Consider the following 19,092-nt stretch of genomic DNA (forward strand, 5'->3'; position numbering starts at 1 on the left):
ACAGACAATTGAATGCAAAAGGTAAGTGTACAATTTATTTCATGCATTAGGAGGAAAATTATATAACAATATAGGTATTATTTTTATCTATTCAAAAATAATAATACAAAACTGAATACCACAACTGACCAATCAGAATTAAGTATGCCATATATAGGCCTATACATTCTAATTATTTGTTTTATATTATAGTTGTAGATTTTTCAAAAGAATACTTAAATTGTGAAACTGCATGATTAGTTTGCATGGCATTATAGAAATAAGGGCATTCAGAATCATGAAGTGCACTAAAGCAGGTTTCCTTTAATAGAGCGATGAGGAAAGCGGGTTTCCTTGGCAGACAAGCTGGAGGCTTGTAGACCGATACAAACGCGCTGTGTGGGAGGGAGAATGACAGCGGATCTGTGGCTCTTCACCTTGCCAAGGAGGATATTTACACCGGAGAACCTAAACAACACCGCACGTATGATGAAAATGCTAAAGAAGGGTTGTGGTTGCATGGAATAACATGCGAACAAGGGAGGAAAGAGACATTTAATTGATCGGGGGTAAGATTTAACCTGTTGTCTTTCTGATAACTGTATCGCTTTTGTCTCTCTAAATGATGCATGAGCACTGCGAGATGAATAATGGAAATATATGCTGCGATTTGATTATGACCATAACAAGTCCCGTGAGAGCAACAAAGGACCTGAAAGAAAGCATCCTACAGATAGCAGAAAATAGGAGATTTTCTCGAAGGGATATATGTTTTGAAAAAAAAGAAAGTGAATAAATTAGTGCGCGTTGACATAGCCTGTACTGCTGCTTTCCCCCTTACTGCTATTTATATATATAGCGAAGTGTATAAGTAGGTTTTAATACGCAAGTTTTCATATTTAATTTGGATTTTGACGTGCGTCTTGTTTTTTTCATAACATTTTTTAACTCATTTTCAAAGGTTTAACTTGTGTCAAACACACAACACTAGGCTATCAACAAAGCACGCGAGCATCAGGTCCTTTTGTTGTTCCTCTTAGATCCTTCGCCTGCAGCCCATTTTTCTATTATTATTGCCTCTCCGCATCATTTTGGAAAGCTTTTATAGGCTACATATTCATTTCCTTGCTTATGCTTATCATCTGTAACTTCACAGTCTTGACAGTTCATGGTTCAGGAGCAGGTGATGCTCTATGCTTTTTATTTGCATGTTTCAGCACTGTTGACATATAGAGTATCTTAGTTAAACAGCATGAGCCACTATGATAATGCTATGCCTATGACAGCTTGGTGGATTATGATGTACGTCTTTGTGTTTGGTCACAAACTCTTACTGTGTAAATCATTGGCAAAGAACAATTCCATTTGGTTTGGTATCACTCAATGCAACACGGTCGGGTGAGGCACAAAATGTGCCCAACCACTCTCTAGTCAGTGACGTAACACTGATATCAAAGATTGCTTTTCTTTTGATCCAGTGATGCATTCCAAGCCCCAGCCTCCTTCAAAGGACGGATTGGCAGATTTCCAAGATGAAGACAATTTCAATAGCACGTCCAACAGTGGCATCTTGGCCAAGGCTCTGCTCGCTGGAAGTGCTTGATTTGAATTAACAGAATAGATTCTGTCTGTCCCTTCCTAAAATAGAACACGCAGGGATGCAAAATATAGGCCTATCCCTTGACAATTCATTAGTAATTGCACACACATGCATACGCAAATAAAAATAAAGAGGAGATTATATGCATTTGCACAAAAGCAGACATCATATAGCCAAAAGTGAAATGTCACATAGCATGGTCGACTTAACAGAAAGTGGCTTGAGGCTGCTCTTCACATGCTTTTATTACACTTCACTGTTCAGTCACTAGAGCCAATTTGACATCACATGCCCCTTTCATCTCAGTTGGAAAAAGAAGCTCAAATCAAGAGTAATAATGCCTGTGTATTGAAAATAAATGGCAATGCCTATTAAACTGTATTTATATCAGAAATACATGCAAAATAAAACCACAAAATTCATGTAACTATCTTTAAAATAGTTTATTTGTTTAAGATATTGTTAAGATTAATCAGAATGTCACTATATCATGTGATTGTCGCATGGGGAATAAGTGATTAAACCACATAAAAAAAATTCTAAATATCTTAGCTATACTTTAAATTCTGTAATGTAATGTTTTGGATCTAGTCTGTTTTGTAAGTTGCTGGCACATGAATCATTTTCATTCTCTTTTTACAGATCATATTTCTGCCACTGTTAAAAAGAGGCCTTTTTGAAAGACATCTCAGCCCACAACTATGGGTTCAAAAGGAGTAGAGCGACGTAAACAGGCCACCCCCGGCCAGACCCCCGAGGGCAATGTGGTGATGAGCTTCAGTTTCGAAAGCTACCAGCTGGAAGAAGAGGACTGCCAGGTGAAAGACATCTCTGATAAAGGAGTGCTGGCCCTTTCAGAACCTGGTGAGTCTCTGCTGCATATGATGTGCCTCAATGTAACTACAAATTGTCATTTAAGTCACTATTTCATATTTGATGAGTTCTTATATTGTGTGTAAAAACATACTTTGGTTTGGTAAGGATGAAGACTCACCTTGGTTGGTAAGGTTACATTATTTGGCATGTACTTAGGTCTAATCATGTTAGGTGGAGAGTCTGTAGTCCCCTCATGTTGCCTGGTTACAAAGGTCATGCTTATTTAATCAATGTATCAGGAGAACAGGTTTCTCCTTGATCTTTGGCGTAAGAGATGCTGTGGAGTTTGGTAGGCATATAGTTATATTTTACATTTGATGTATATATGTGCAACATTTTCATTTTGAAACATTTAATTTCTCCCATCTCTTAAATTAGGCATGCAGTGTTAAAGCACTAAAGCTGCACAACTAAGGAAACTAGCAAGTGTCACAGAAGTGCTTCTATCAATCAGTTCCTCGTCCAAAGAGAGAGAGAGAGAGAGAGAGAGAGAGAGAGAGAGAGAGAGAGAGAGAGAGAGAGAGAGAGAGAGAGAGAGAGCAAAATGTCAAATGTCTCATACATATGCATAAATATACTTCAAAGAGACTGCAGACAGGCTGAGAGACATATTTAAAATGCATATATTTTGAAATGTCATACAAATAAAACATAGGTGGGACTTTGTCTCTAACTCTGACTTGTTGTTTGTGCATACAAATGTGTGTGATTTCTGTGCATAGTGTTTGAAGAGCCTATTCCAGATGACCGTTACCATGGGATCTATTTTGCCATGCTCCTGGCTGGAGTGGGCTTCCTGCTGCCTTACAATAGCTTCATTACAGACGTTGACTACCTGCATCATAAATTTCAAGGTACTCCATTATATTTATGCCTCATATTAGGGCTCCACGATTATGACAAAAAAAATCATAATTGTCGATTATTCCCTTGAAATTGTAATTGCGATTTATTAATTACGATTATTATATAGCATTAAGCCTCAAAAGTCAAATATACATATAAGTAAAAAATATGCATGGTATTATAATGTTATACTAAAACTAAAAACAATAGGGAAAAAACTGAATGTTATCTTAAGTACACAGAATAATATAAGTGGACTTTTTTTGTAATTGCGATTACATTTTATTGAACGATTACATAATTGTGGCACCCGTAATTGAAATCACGATTACAAATTCGATTAATTGTGCAGCCCTACCTCATATCTTACCTAGCATTTAAAACTATGTGAAATGAATGAAGTCACTTATGATTTGTTAATTGTGAGTTTTTAAGGCATGTTATAGTTTTTTTGTATTATATTGTATTTTTCTATAAAATACAATTCATTTATTACAAAATAAGTATAGTATATTAAATGTGTTTAATAGATAATAATTTTGTGTAGTCAAAAGTTTGGGGTCAGTATGAAATATTATTCAGCAATTCAATTGAACAAAAAATAACAGTAAAGACATTTATAATGTTACAAAATATTTCTATTTCAAATAAATGCTTTTTTTTTTAACTTTCTATTCTTTACTGAATCCTGAAAGAGTACATCACTGTTTTTCTCTTATAATAAACAACTGTTTTCAACATTGATAATAATAATAATACATTTTTAACATTTATAATTGATAATAATAATAAATATATTAAAAACATTTATTTTAAATGATAATAATATTTAACAATATTACTGTTTTTACAGTTTTTTTATCAAATAAATGCAGCCTTAGTGAGCAAAAAATCATACAGACAACAAACGTTTGAACTGTAGTGTAAACTGTAAATATAATCTAATAATAATATATAAATCATCGAAGATTTTTGAATTTTGATCTGTTTTAAATTGAAAGCAAATGATCTACAGAAGGTGCAACTTGCTCAGTTGTGAATTGGTGATTTCTTCCACAGCACTTTAGACTAACAACTTACAATAACTTTGTTTTTGTAAAATAAATCCAAAATGGCTTAAACTGATTATTGACAATATTTCAGGTCTGATATCTAAAAAATTAATGACACTTCTCTTTGTGGTTCGTGCAATAAATGTGGAGGTAATTTCCTCTTTGTCTTCTGTGTCCTTCAGGAACATCTATCGTGTTTGACATGGGTTTAACATATATTCTTGTGGCCCTAGTGGCCGTGATCCTAAACAATGTCCTGGTGGAGATGCTGAGCCTGCACACCAGGATCACTGTGGGTGAGTCTGTTTATTAGCACAAAGGGATGGGGGAGGAGGCGGCTGATTGACCTGAGAGAGCTGCTGGCCCGAGGGGAAAGGGAGGAGCGGCAGGAGTCCAGTCTGACAGCTGCATCACTCATCTGAACCTGAAGAATAACACTCACTAAATACACACTAAGATAATGGAAACAGTAGAAAAACAACACAAAATGACACCACAAAACACACACACAGTCACAAACCCTTCATTAGCGACCATCAAGAACAGCAGCAAATGGAATAATATGGCCATTTCATGCTTTGAAAGAAACATTTCACCTAAAAATGAACGTTCTGTCATTATTTACTTACCGTCATGTAGTTTCAAACCTGTAAGGGCCGGTTCACACGTGTTTTTCCATTCCACTGTGCTATTTTTTCATTGTTTTTTAATGTAAACACATGATTGACTGACGTCTTTGGCAGCATTTCGCGCGTGACTGCATTCTAAAAACGTGGCGCTCAAGTTATAATAAGTTAAACTTTTAATAAAGCGCATCTCTGTGTGAATAGCCCTTATGACTTTTTTTTCCTTCTGTGGAACACACAAGATGATAATTTGAAAAATGCCTGTCTGTACACTCTTAGAAAAAGAGAACCTTGGATTCTTGACTCAGTTTTAAAGAACTCTTTTTTCCAAAAAGGTTCTATATAAGGAGAAATGTCTTAGAGGGGGCATAACACACACAGTTTCTGCTTGTCTTATGTTAGTCTTGAGTACCTATGGAGTAGTATTGCATCCTTCATATCTCCAAAGAGTCTTTAGTTTTATCATATTTATAAAAGACAGATACGCTGTACCGATTCTTTCCGAAAACACCCAAGCTTGTGCAGGCATGCAGTGGGCGGAGCTAAAGAGTCATGAGCGCGCACACACACACACACACAATACATCATCACATTATCCCTGGATAACTTTTGATTCACTATATGTTCGTGTTGTTTACATTATATGCACTTAGACGCCGATTGCCAACAAAACAGACATTTGATGCAGTTTCACTCACCGCCTGCGGTTTTGACTCATGACCGGGAACAAACAAACACACTTGCAGAACTCTGTTGCTGCTCTGGAAAAAAAACTGCATCCACTGTTTCCTACGTGCTACGTTACGTTATTTGGGAAGCTGAAAAAGTTTATCTTTCCCTCACAACCTGAAAAACACTTCTTTAGTGACATTGTTGATTTTGTGGTCTAAAAAAACTAAATGACAGCACTGCCAATGGCTTCCGTAACCCGAATGAAGCTTGTTGATCGCTCGCTCGGGTTGATTTGCGCATGCATTCATCCGGGAAAAGTGCCCATACAAGCAATTCTGCCCCTTTATGAAGTCATACAGGGCCATACTCGAAATGTATGGAGTGTATTTGGCACAGAAATACTCCGTCATACGCACCGTGCCAAGCCGCATCCAGTGTAGACAACATCACTGATGGGTTACATTCTGTACACTCTTTGAAGACAAGGTATAAAAAATATAAAACCTTAAAAGGATTCTATCGGGTGCTTCATATACTGTATAAAGAACCATTTAAGGGTTCCCATCATGGGGTCATTTTATGAATATAGTTTTTATTTTATCTAAACTTTTTGAATTAAGCAGCTTGTAAACATACTTATTTTTGAGTTGTGCTATGTCAGATCTGTTTATATCTGAGTTCATCTCTTGCAGGTTACCTCTTTGCACTTGGACCTCTGCTTTTTGTCACCATTTTTGATGTGTGGCTGGAGAAGTTCACCACAAAACAATCATACGTCATCAATCTGATGTCTATGGGCACTGTGGCATTTGGATGTACAGGTATTTATTCATATTTTCCTTTCCGCAGAATCTAGGCTGTTGGGCAAGGCTCAGAACATTGTGTTCTCAACCATTTCCAGCCATAACAGTCTCTTACCCTGTTGTGTCTCCAGTGCAGCAGTCCAGTTTCTATGGATACATGGGGATGCTTCCCAAGCGCTACACACAGGGCGTGATGACCGGAGAGAGTAAGAGGCCTTTAGTCATCAAATGTGGTCATGAAAAACATAATGTTTGGGCAAACTGCAAAAACAAGATTATCATTGTTTGTTTGTTTTTCCTGTGTAGGCACGGCAGGAGTAATGATTTCACTCAGCCGTATCTTCACCAAACTACTGATCAAAAACGAGAGGGAGAACACCATCATCTTCTTCGTCATTTCCATCTGTATGGTGCTGGTTTGTTTTGTCCTGCACATGCTGGTGCGACGAACACGCTTTGTCCAATACTACACGAGTCTGGCACGACAGGGCCTGTCCCATGCCAAAGACCACTCACACCATGGAACCCAGTACCAGGTCCACCATGATGTCATTACAGAAGAAGTAAGATTTGTAAGTTTTGCATGTCAAATGTGAGAAGGACTTATTAAGATGAACCTGTTTATGGCCTTTCTCCAATAGTGAACAAACAATTGGTATTTTCACCACATCTCAAAAACAGGTATTTTGTTTCAGTCTGTGCTGGACATGAGATTACAAAAAAAAAGAAGTAGTATTTTATTAATTCTAATGCATACAATTTAATAACAATTTCTCTCTTTTTGCAGAATTTAACAAAATTACAGCTTGACTGGCAATGATGCACATTGTAAATATATACTTATATTAAAATATATTTTGTATTGATATGTATTAATATAAATATATTAATAAATTATCATTATAAAATGAAATATAAAATATGATGCATAATTAATAATAATTAAAATAAAATATATACAAAATGCAATATTTTCTAATAGGCCTTTATATATATATATATATATATATATATATATATATATATATATATATATATATATATATATATATATATATATATATATATATATATATATATATATATATATATATATATATATATATATATATATATATATATATATATACATATATATATATATACATAAATACATAAATAATATGAAGATATTTATATAGATAGCTAACCTTGATTTTATTTATTTCAAGCATGCTGTTCACTGATGTTTACTTCTTTGTAACCAAGTACACTAAATATTCTAAGATTAAACATCTGGAACAATGGTAAAACAATGAAATCTACATATGACAGGATCCAAAATAGAAGTTTAACAAAAGTTTATTAGAAAGAAAAATGTTTTTGTGCCTGTAGTCTTCCAACCCATATAACTTTAAGATGAGCACTACTAAACAAGAGTTAACCAAGGACAATAACGATAAAGAATTAGTTCTAAAAATCATTCTAAATATAAAAAAATAGCAGAGTTCACATCACAACTGTAATGATAACGGAACAGAGTAACGATAACGTTGGAATCACTTTCAGAACGTATTTGTCCAGATGATGAATGATAAAAACATTGATAGCCAATAAGAATCCATTCTGCTTTTAAAGAGCTTGAGCATGTAAAACGCTAGACAACAATAAACAGAACGATATCGTCCACTGGTGTTGACGCTAATATAGTTATTGATATAGTGATCGTTCTTGTTGAGAATGGGCCTTTAACCCAGTCATATGTTTTAAGTGTGTCTACAATGTGCTCTAGCTTTCTCATACTTTTGCTTTAAGTGTTTTTGTCATAATTACTGCTGCCCAGTTCAACAAAAGTCCCAGAGAATTCTGTGTAAATTAAACAACAAACCTTCTGTCTTTGCTATCTATGTGTAACGGAGGCCAGCTAGTGAGTGCTGTGCTGGTAAACCTCACTCCCCTGATCTCAAGAGGCGCACTAGCAACTTACGCTAGGTATTTACGGTATTTACCAATGCCGGAGTGGGGCAAGTAGGACTGGAGGGGTTACATGTGGTTCAGAAATCCATTTGGAATTAAATAAATCAGTTGCATTATCATGCTCTGCTGGTAATGTGTGATAAAATTAATTGAAATGTAGAATCATAAATCTCTTTAAATATAGCTGACTGTTTTTAGACTGTTTTAGTTATACATACTCAGCTGTGTTTTCTGTAAAATCCCCCCATAACTTGGCCACTCGGTGCTCTCTGCAGCTCTGAGAAGGTCACAGGGAGAGCGTGATTTAAGTGCTCACTCAGGTACAGGCAGTTCAGTCGGAGTAAAAGCACTTCAGTTCAGAGTAACCTCATGTTTTTCCTGTGGGTGACAGACTGAGCACTCAGCTGTTTCTCCCCTGAAGATGATTTCTTCATCTTCATCCGTGAATTCCTTGTTTAGAATGATTGGTAGTGGGATTTCTATCAGAATTGATTCTAAATTACATTGTCTGGTATATGCGCAGACTCGCGCATATAACCCGTTCTGTGCTGTCGTGTCTCTGGACCGGAGCAGACTGCGTGAAAACCAGACTTCATTCATGCCAATGGAAAGCATATTTACACTTTCTGAATCGTTCCCTATCCCATATATAGTGCACTATGTGCCATTAACCATGTAGAAAATAGTAAATGTGTGAACAAGTGACCAATTTCAGCCATAGATTCAGCTTCTATTTGGGGGCGGGGCATTTTAGATTCTAGAGAGCATTTGATTGGGCAGAAAATCTGATGAGAAGAATCATTGATCCATATTGGCGGAAGTGAGTAAGTTTCGAATGCTTATACACTACCAGTCAAAAGTTTGAGAACAGTAAGATTTTTAAAATGTTTTTAAAGAAGTCTCTTCTGCTCACCAAGGCTGCATTTATGTTATTAAAAATACAACAAAAAAAGCTGTAATATTGTGAAATATTATTAAAATGTAAAATAACTGTTTTCTATTTGAATATATTTTAAAATGTAATTTATTCCTGTGATGCAAAGCTGAATTTTGAGCATCATTACTATAGTCTTCAGTGTCACATGAACCTTCAGAAATAATTCTAATATGATGATTATATGCTCAAAAAACATTTATGATTATTATCAATGTTTAATTTTTTTTTTTTTTTAGGATTCTTTGGTGAATAGAAAGTTCAAAAGAACAGTAATTATCTGAAATAGAAAGCTTTTGTAACATTGTATTACCCTTTTTTTGAGGGAAAGAACTTAAAGAAATGAATACGTTTATTCAGCGAGGATGCCTTAAATTGATCAAGTGACAGTATAGACATTTATAATGTTGCAAACGCTTTATATTTCAGATAAATGCTGTTCTTTTGAACTTTCTATTCATTAAATAATCCTGAAAAAAAAATTTACACAACTGTTTTTAACATGGATAATAATAATAAATGTTTCTTGAGCAGCAAATCTGCATATCAGAATGATTTCTGAAGGATCATGTGACTCTAAATACTGGAGTAATGATGCTGAAAATGCAGCTTTGAATCACAGAAATAAATTGCATTTTAAAATATATTCAAATAGAAAAAAAATATTTTAAATTGTAAAAATATTTCACAATAATACTGTTTTTGTTGTATTTTTGATCAAATAAAAGCAGCCTTGGTGAGCAGAAGTGACTTCTTTAAAAACATTTAAAAAATCTTACTGTTCTCAAACTTTTGACCGGTAGTGTATCTTTTAAATGCAAATGTTGTCATTGTTTTGGAGCACATTAGCTTAGATAAAAGTAAGACTAACATATTCATACTAAAAGCCAAAAGACTTTTGATTTCATGGGGACTTTAATGCTCTTCTATGCTAGAGCTTAGGTGTGGCTTGTGATAGGGGTATTTCTCCTGAGCAGTTTCCTATCTGTGCTGCTGTAGGATCCGAATGCTCTTGTTTTATTCTCAGCAAATTAAGGAGAGTGGTTTTACTAGCTCAGAGAGACTTAATCAAGTAATGGCCCACCTCACACAGCCCCTGCAGAAATGCTAGTTCATCAAGAGCAGCATTACAATATCTGAATTCAGTGCACGCTCTTACAAAGTTGCAGTGACCTCCTTGATGCGGCCATTGGTTCTGATGTGTTCGTTTTTGTTACATGTATTAGTTAATGCAAGGTTGCCATATTGAACTAAAAAAACATTATTAATGGTCACTCCACTGTCCTATACGGATGTAATGTATTCAGTAAGAATCGTTCAGATGTCCTGTCTGTTTTCAAGGGTAATGGTGCAGTGGGCTCTTCCCCAGCTGAAGACGGCTGCACAGATTTTGCTGGAGGAAACACTTACGTAAGATTTGATGGGCCCAAACCAAAGATCAAACGGAGCTGGCCAGGCATCAAAGGTGTGATCTCATTTACAATACTGTATTTTATATATTACTCCTCATGCATGTTACAAAGAAAGTATGATTTAGGGATGCATCAATATAGCCTAAACTGATAAACTGATTATTATTAATTATTTTCATGTCATGGCCAAAAACTGAGTGGTTGATATTAAAATACTTTATTATTTTGTCTAAATAAATACAAATTATTTAACATAACATTATAGTGTACATTATGAATTCTGCTAAAGATTACCTTAATGGTGTTATTAAATTAAGTGTTTTAAGTGAGCGTTAGATCACCTCAAACAATGTAAAAATATAAAACTGCAAATATGTAATATTTTCAGATTAATATGTTACTGTTACCGATATATTGTGCATTCCTAATAGGCAAAAATTAAAAGTTTGGGTGAATTTTTAATCAGTGTTTGAAACTCTAATTCTCACCATGGCTGCATTTATTGACAGTAAAACATTAATATTGAGGAATATTATTACAATTTAAAATATTTTTTTTAAATATAATTTATCCCTGGGATGGTAAAGCTGGATTTTCAGCATCATTACTCCAGTCTTAAGTGTCACATGATTCTTTAGAAATCATTCTCATATGCTGATTTTCTGCTCAATAAACATTTATGATTATTATAAATGAAACTTTGCTTAGGATACTTTGTTTAATAGAACGTTCAAAAGAACAGCATTTATTTGAAACAGAAAACTTTATAAATGTTGCTACTGTCACTTTTAATTTAATACGTCCTTGCTGAATGAAAGAATCTTACTGACCTCAAAACTTTGAATGGTAGTATACTGTCAACACCACCTAATTTTCATGTATTTGGGTAACCGAGCAGTGACCCCTTCTGTTGCAGACATGATCCTGCATCGTTATGTGGTTGCCCGGGTGATCTGGACTTACATGCTGTCTATTGCCGTCACTTACTTCATCACGTTGTGCCTTTTTCCTGGGCTGGAGTCTGAGATCAGGAATGTCACACTGGGGGAATGGCTGCCCATTCTGATCATGGCCGTCTTCAACATATCCGACTTTGTGGGCAAAGTATGTTCAGAGACATAATGACCTTACGGTTTAATTGTCATTTTCAACATCCTTTGAAATCATTTGATGTCTAATCTTGTCTGTCCGTTTGTGTAGATCTTGGCAGCTGTGCCGTATGAATGGAACGGGACTCGTCTTCTCTTCTTTTCCTGTGTGAGAGTAGTTTTCATCCCTCTGTTCATCATGTGTGTGTATCCCGCTCAGAAGCCCACCTTCAGCCACCCGGCATGGCCTTGCATCTTCTCTCTCCTCATGGGCATCACTAATGGCTACTTTGGCAGTGTTCCCATGATTCATGCTGCAGGCAAGGTGGCACCTGAGCAGAGGGAGCTGGCAGGTAAATGTATCAAAAGTATAAATGCAAAAGTTTATTCAGATGAACAGGTGCTTGTATGTTAGTCTAAACCTTCAGAAAGATGCATTTATAATCTCCTCTCTAGAGATGCAGTCATTAACTTTTAGTTCATGTGATTTTGTCCCACAGGGAACATAATGACTGTGTCCTACATGACTGGACTGATGCTGGGCTCTGTGGTCGCCTATGCTGCCTACAGTTTCACCGCTTCAGGCTCCATGTTCCACTCAGAGACTGGCTACAACTTCACCCAGGGGTACTAGTACCCTAGTCCAAGCCAAAAAAACATGTCATCAATCTCATCAGACGGCACCTTTGCCACACTGTGTAGCAACTCCGCAGTTCCCATAAATCAGACCTCTGCTGCAGGCTTCTTTTGGCCCGCCTGCAATGCTGTGTGCCTGTGAATGTAGTCAAATAGATGAAGAAACAAGCTTTGACACTGTAAAGAGTTATATATGTGTTCTAAGTTGTGTTGCCTCTTTTGTTCTCGGGAGAGTTTTCTTCATGTTGCCAAATGTTCGCTTTCGTTAAGATGTCAAACGTTAGTTTTGTGGTGATAAAGCTGGTAGCACTGTGAAAATCTGGGCCGAATAAGTTTGATGTTTAATGTCTGACTCCACATTTTGTGGTGTTGTATATGGTATTGACAGACAAACATGAACATTTATGAGTACATTCTGACAGGACTGAGGAACTGTACTAGATGAAGGTCATTATGTCTGGATGCATGTTAAAGGGATTTGTCGAAAAAGAAAATCATAGTCTTTTGAGTGCAATATGGATACACTGGACCTTTTTGCTAAAGCTAACTGAATGTAAACATCTCTAAATAAATGCTTTTTTTTCTTTTCTTTTTGTGTAAATTTTCCTGCATTGTCTTCCAAATTTTCCAAGTTATCTTCATTCGGGGTGTGTGACAGTTGTTATTTTAAAACTGTCAAGTCAAGTCACCTTTATTTTATATAGCGCTTTATACAATACAGATTGTTTCAATGCAGCCTTACAGGGATAAACAGGAAAATGTACTTTACTTAATGACATTATACATTAAGAAAATTATATGAAGAAAGCAGATTGAATGATTATGGCTCCGTCCTACACAATTTACATGGTGTCAAAATAATTACCATTATGAATAGCCTAGAATTGTATTTAAAGGGATAGTTCACCCAAAAATGAAAATGCTGTCATTTACTCACCCTCAAGGGATTATTAATATTATTATTTTTATTTTTTATTTTAGAGAGCCCAGGGCTGTCACAGGGATAGGCTAAATAAGATTTATATTTGTCTGAAATTCGGCATATTTCACTGCTATCGGTTAGAATTTTATGTGAGGTATCCACCTTAATTTTCAACGCGGAAGTCACGTGTTTTCTGTGAGACTTCCGATTTATTAGCCACTGACAAGAATATATCAAAATGCAGTAAACTCTAAAACTGTTTGCTACAATTAAGACAATACATTAAAATAATATGGTAAGAAATACCAGTTTGCAATATCAAGCAGCATAACGAGCTGTTTTGAAATAACTGGAATCCAATGACATGAAGTCAGACACGTTAAAATTACAAATGGCCGGGCCCTCTTTCTGAAAAATAAGGTGGGTAAAAAAAGCCTGCCACGTGTAAGTCTTTAAGACAGCAGATGGCGCTGCTGCACAACGTTTTCAGACTAGAAAACATTACAAATAGGCCTACAATGTGCACTGTTATATAATTTTATTTTGGCTGCATGCGTTACATTTCTCTTTACAGATAAATCTGATTAAACACAAATGATAACTTAATATATAGCCTATACACCACGATCTACAGCTCATGTTGTGTACAATAATGCCTACATCCTCGTTCAAATGCAGAGAGCAGATGATCCACTGGTTTCACGGCAGGACATTCTGGAGATGCTCTTTTCTGCGGTGATATGCTGCTGCTATGAGGAGGTAACACATGGTGGAATAATCAGCAAAATCCATTAACGCGCCAGACAATTTACAGCGACTCTTTCAGAATATAAATGCAATTGACAATCAAATTCTATGCAGTCGATCCCTGCCTGCCTGGATAGCAGGCACAGTACAAGTTTCCTCCTAATTTAGCTGACCTATTCTTAGCTAATACATTCATATAAAACCTGCTGGGTTGGTAGCCCTCACCCAATTATTTTTTACTGAATATAATGACAGTAGTCATATTATTAGTAGGGTTGGGTACCGAAATCCGGTTCCAATATGGCACCGGTACTTATATATCCGGTATGTACCGGACCGAATCAGAACGCAGATTTCGGTTCCTCATTTCGGTGCCAAAATTCAAACGTGCTTTCGCGCTTTGGCTGCACCGAGCCAGAGACAGACGCTCAGCGCTGGACACATCACAACTCATGACAACTATTCAGTGTTTTCAACGACATCATGTTTATTTCAGGTTTCAGACATTTAAATGTTCATAAGTAGGCTACTAGCAAAAAACCCACACTGATGTCTATGAAAGCGGCAATGACAATCCTTTCAGACGGTTATAATTTGACTAACGTTACGTGTTTTATTCACATCAGATAAATGCACATTATATAGTAACTACATAGTTTACTCTATTCTTCTTCCAGTTCACTGGTCACTTACTTTCATGTATTTCGTGAGACGAGAATGAACTCAGTGTTGTAAATCCGACAGATCCGATTCTGAGGCGCAAACTAACATGGCGCCGCCCATTGCGCTTTATAGATCAACTAACACACATTCACTCACACATTTGAACATAAGATAGTTCGTGACACAGTTAAGAAGTTTGTGAATATTTTGAATAAAAAGAAAAAACGAAATAAACCCGATACAGCTGAGCTGTCAGTGCTATTGCGGCTGCTGTGTGTCATGTGAGAAACATGACGCGTCACCATGGAAACATTAAGGCGATGCGTTCAAAAATATTTAGCCAGAGAATATGATCATATTTCAAAATAAAGCTGAAGCTCGAAGCTGGTTTGTAGCAGAGCAAGAATACAGACGACTGCTGTTATTACTGTAACTGTTTAGAGTTATATAGGCTTGTTGTAGTTGGGTGGCTTAGGTTTTACTGTGAATTTGTAAATATGTCAATTATAATTTGTAAATAAGTAAATTGTGTTTTGTATTTATTTATATTCATACATTTAAGTATACATTAAACGTTTAATAAATGGTTCAATTTAAATAATAAATAAATAAATAAAAAGCCATTTAATGTCATCCACCTCGTTTGGTGGCCTTTTAAAAAAAAAAAAAGTACCGGTTCAGGCACCGTTTAGGCACCGGAACCGTTTTAAAAGTATCGGTTTGGCACCGGAATCGAAAAAAACCCAAACGATACCCAACCCTAATTATTAGGCTTTAATTGCATGCAGCAGGAAAGGCTTATTTCCATACTTTTAAAATATTTAGTCTCTAGATTTGCAGTAGCTATTTTTACTATATGGACAGCCCCCCTGTGGCAACCTGAGGCTGCTCAAGGCACAATGGTGATGGGAGATCCCAGTCACTCTCCAGCTCATGAATTGACTCCACGGGTTTCAAATAGCAACACTTGTTTTATTGACAGGTATAGATAAGGGAAAATATATAATATGGAAAAGAGAATTGGCAAATTAAATGAATTTTTTTCAACATACACCATCATTATTTAACCAGTTATTTAACCACCACAATACTGGCAAAACAATAATTAAAAACCTTCCACATAAAAAAAAAAAACTATTTGCATACATTTCATTTGCATACATTTTTGCAAAATACCACAGTCTGACTTTCCCTCAGGTAGCCTATAAAATAACAGGAATTTCTCATGCTCGAGGATATATCCGCTACCATTTTCCCACACACTCTTGTTTCACAAAACCACCTGAGCAGAGTACCGAGGAAACATTATGTATAGTATGTGTTGTAACCACGCTGGCCTAATTAACTCCATAGAGAATTAAAATAGGGTGTAGTCTTGGTTACAAAGAGGCTTCTAATTTTGGTCTGGCCGCTGGAGGGTTTCTGGTGTCTAATAGTACAGTTCCTGAACATTTTTCATTCTGCTCTAGTTCTCTGGCGCTTTGTTTTGAGCAGCCTCCAAAACTCTAGAGGAGATGGATCAACTCGTTGAAAGTTAAAAAGGCCAGGATGTGCCTACTGACGTCCAATTCATCACTGGGAATTATCTTCTATATCCTTTGTTATAATACCACTTTGCTCCCTGTCCTCTAAACTGGATACACACCAATAGAACAATGTCAGAGTAAGTTTGAGGCTCCTTGGACTGACTTTGACTGGTTATTCTGTTTAATAGCATGGCATGGTACAGTACCATTCAAAAGTTTGGGGTCGATAAGATTTTTAAATGTTTTTGCTGAAAATTCGAGCATCATTAGTGTCACATGATCCTTCAGAAATCATTCTATGCTGATTTGATGTGATGCTCAAGAAACATTTCTTATTATTATCAATGTTGAAAACAGTTGTGCTGCGTGAAACTTTTTTTTATTTTCAGAATTCTTTGAATAGAATGTAAATGAACAGCATTTATTTCAAATTGAAATCTTTTGTAAGATTATAAATGTCTTTACTGTAACGTTTGACCAATTTAAAGTGCCCCTGGTTTTTCAGATATTCTCTGATTGTGAATGTAAACGTTCTGCAAAGTTGTAAAAGTCGAAAGTGCACGATCGACTCTGAACCACTCAAATGAGTCGTCTGTAGTTTGAATCTGTGCTACGTCACTAGAAAATACATTTGGATAATGCCCGCCAATTGTCCGCCCGCAAACAACTTGACCCGCCCTCAAACGTTCAACGCGGGATTCACAAAATGCTTGCTCTTGAAAGATGGGTCAGTACCCAGTTTATTTGGACCAGCTTACTCCTCAGTAAGTATGAATAATTATTGATGTATATTTTCTACCGGGTGTTCAAAATACGTAGTTTTGCTAACCGGCTAACTCGCGTTATTACTGTCTTACTGTAATAGTTAATGCTAATCAGCTGTGGGCCACTATTACCTAAAAGTGAACTGTCTATTAATGCAGATTGTCTGTTCTTATTACTTTGAGTAAAGATAAAGGATGAAGCTAGATTTGTTTTGCAAACTTTAATGTTACATCTTGTCCCGCTCAAGTCGTCCTTGCAATGGCGGTTCGGGTTGAATAACTAGTTCTTCCAATGTTTCATCATCGATTCGGACTCTCACTCAGATTGATATGGTAAAATCAATGTCATAGTTACTGTCTTTACAGTGTGTACAATCGCTGAGCTTTAGGAAGCCTCTGGACAGAGCTGAAGTACAGTTATGGAAATGTGTGTTTAGCGTCCGAAACACGTGCTGTACGCGGTAGACCATTCACAACAGACTGGGCCATCTGGCCAATCAGAGCAGAGCAGCTTGCAAATGAGGGATTTAAATGTGATGTGCAATGAATATTATGAGAAAATGACTTTTGATGCATGTAAACCTGTTGTAGGAGACGTCCAAAACATAATTAGCAAACTTTAAAATAGCATTATAGGGACACTTTAATGTATGCTTGCTGAATGAAAATATGAATTTCTTTCCAAAAAGTTGAAGCGGTCATGTTTTGTGAAAAAGCTTCCACAAGGAAAACATTTGTCCACCGTAATGTAAAAAGCACATGGGGGCCTATAACACAAATACTGATAGTATTAAAAGTTAAGTCCACTGATGGTCATTGTCAGTAACAGACACGCAAGATGGCGGCAGCTGTTTTTGTAGGTGAGTCATGAAAGTATGTCGTGAAAGTTTTTGTAGGTGAGACATCAGACAGGTTTGCCACAGATGATGGTGAATATTAGGAGATATCGGACTGCAGGATGCCACAATTGACCAATGAGAATCAAGTTTTTCCAAACTGATAATTTCTAAATCACACTGTTGGCCAGTAACAATTCAGAAACCCTCTCTCTCCTTGATTTATCATTGTTGACATAGTTTTGTTATCATTGTTGTCACCGGCTATCTAGTTTATATGTTTCAAAGCTAAAAACCCAACGGTATCTCGTTGTAAATATCCTACTTAGGAGTCCTTCCCTTGGGAAAGTAGGGGCTTTTTATTTGTGTTTCCAAGCTGTGGTGGAATATTCTTGTTCTTTGTAGCCAGCTTCTCAGCGAGTCAAGGACATTGCCAAGGTTGCATTCATACACTTTCTCTGACACGCACATGACTGCACAATATCTAATATCTGTTTCATCTAGTACAAGTGTCAGCACACCCAAGCAAATACTAGATGTGTATGTGTTACTTTCCGCCAGGGACGATCCAATAAAAATGTGGCAATGGAGTTATTTTGCTTGAAGGTTAAACTCATGAAAAAGACATGTGAACGGTTTAAATTGTGAGTATGTCAGAGCGAGAGTCTCAGTCGTGACAGACATACTGATTACAAGGAGGTGCACTCTCAAGGGATGGAGCAGATCGTGAACATCATACCATCGTACAACAATTTTTCCCCCGCTGTGAGACCTCTAATCGAGACAGTGTTGAATGTTTAATGACATGCCAGACACTGTGGCCCCAATCTTGACTTATGCCTACTTGCAGGAAGTGTACTGAGAAGTCCCATTTTATACTGAGAGCTTTCTAATGATCATCATGTAAGGAACTAATAATACAACAGCAAATTACATATTCGAACCATTTATGCTGACCAAATTTTTAAATATACTTGTTAGAGCGTGTAAGTTCATTGATTTATACTTTATTTTTTATTTTTCTACTCTGCATCGTAATATGCATACTTTTACTTGTATGTATACTTCTAAAGTACATTGCTTGTGCTGGTAAAAGCACACACACACACACACACACACACACACACACACACGCACACACACATATATATATA

General features: G+C 36.3%; 1 protein-coding gene across 4 annotated transcripts; it reads left to right on the plus strand.

The window, feature by feature from the left end:
• The first annotated feature begins 238 nt into the window (after positions 1-238).
• Positions 239-13,069, plus strand: slc29a4a (solute carrier family 29 member 4a). Of its 4 annotated transcripts, none has more exons than XM_079823929.1 (11): positions 239-548; positions 2,222-2,443; positions 3,178-3,309; positions 4,536-4,649; positions 6,344-6,472; positions 6,586-6,660; positions 6,761-7,026; positions 10,686-10,809; positions 11,673-11,860; positions 11,957-12,197; positions 12,345-13,069. In XM_079823929.1, exons 2-11 carry the CDS (start codon positions 2,281-2,283, stop codon positions 12,476-12,478), a joined length of 1,566 nt encoding a protein of 521 aa, XP_079680055.1. In that variant the 5' UTR covers positions 239-548; positions 2,222-2,280; the 3' UTR covers positions 12,479-13,069. The 4 variants fall into 4 exon arrangements, with proteins under 4 accessions (XP_079680055.1, XP_079680057.1, XP_079680058.1 ...); XM_079823931.1 differs by having other exon boundaries at positions 339-548; positions 6,761-7,017; XM_079823932.1 differs by having other exon boundaries at positions 339-463; positions 6,761-7,017.
• The last annotated feature ends 6,023 nt before the right edge of the window (positions 13,070-19,092 follow it).

This window comes from Gobio gobio, assembly GCF_949357685.1.
Source record: "Gobio gobio genome assembly, chromosome: 1".
Taxonomy (NCBI): domain Eukaryota; kingdom Metazoa; phylum Chordata; class Actinopteri; order Cypriniformes; family Gobionidae; genus Gobio; species Gobio gobio.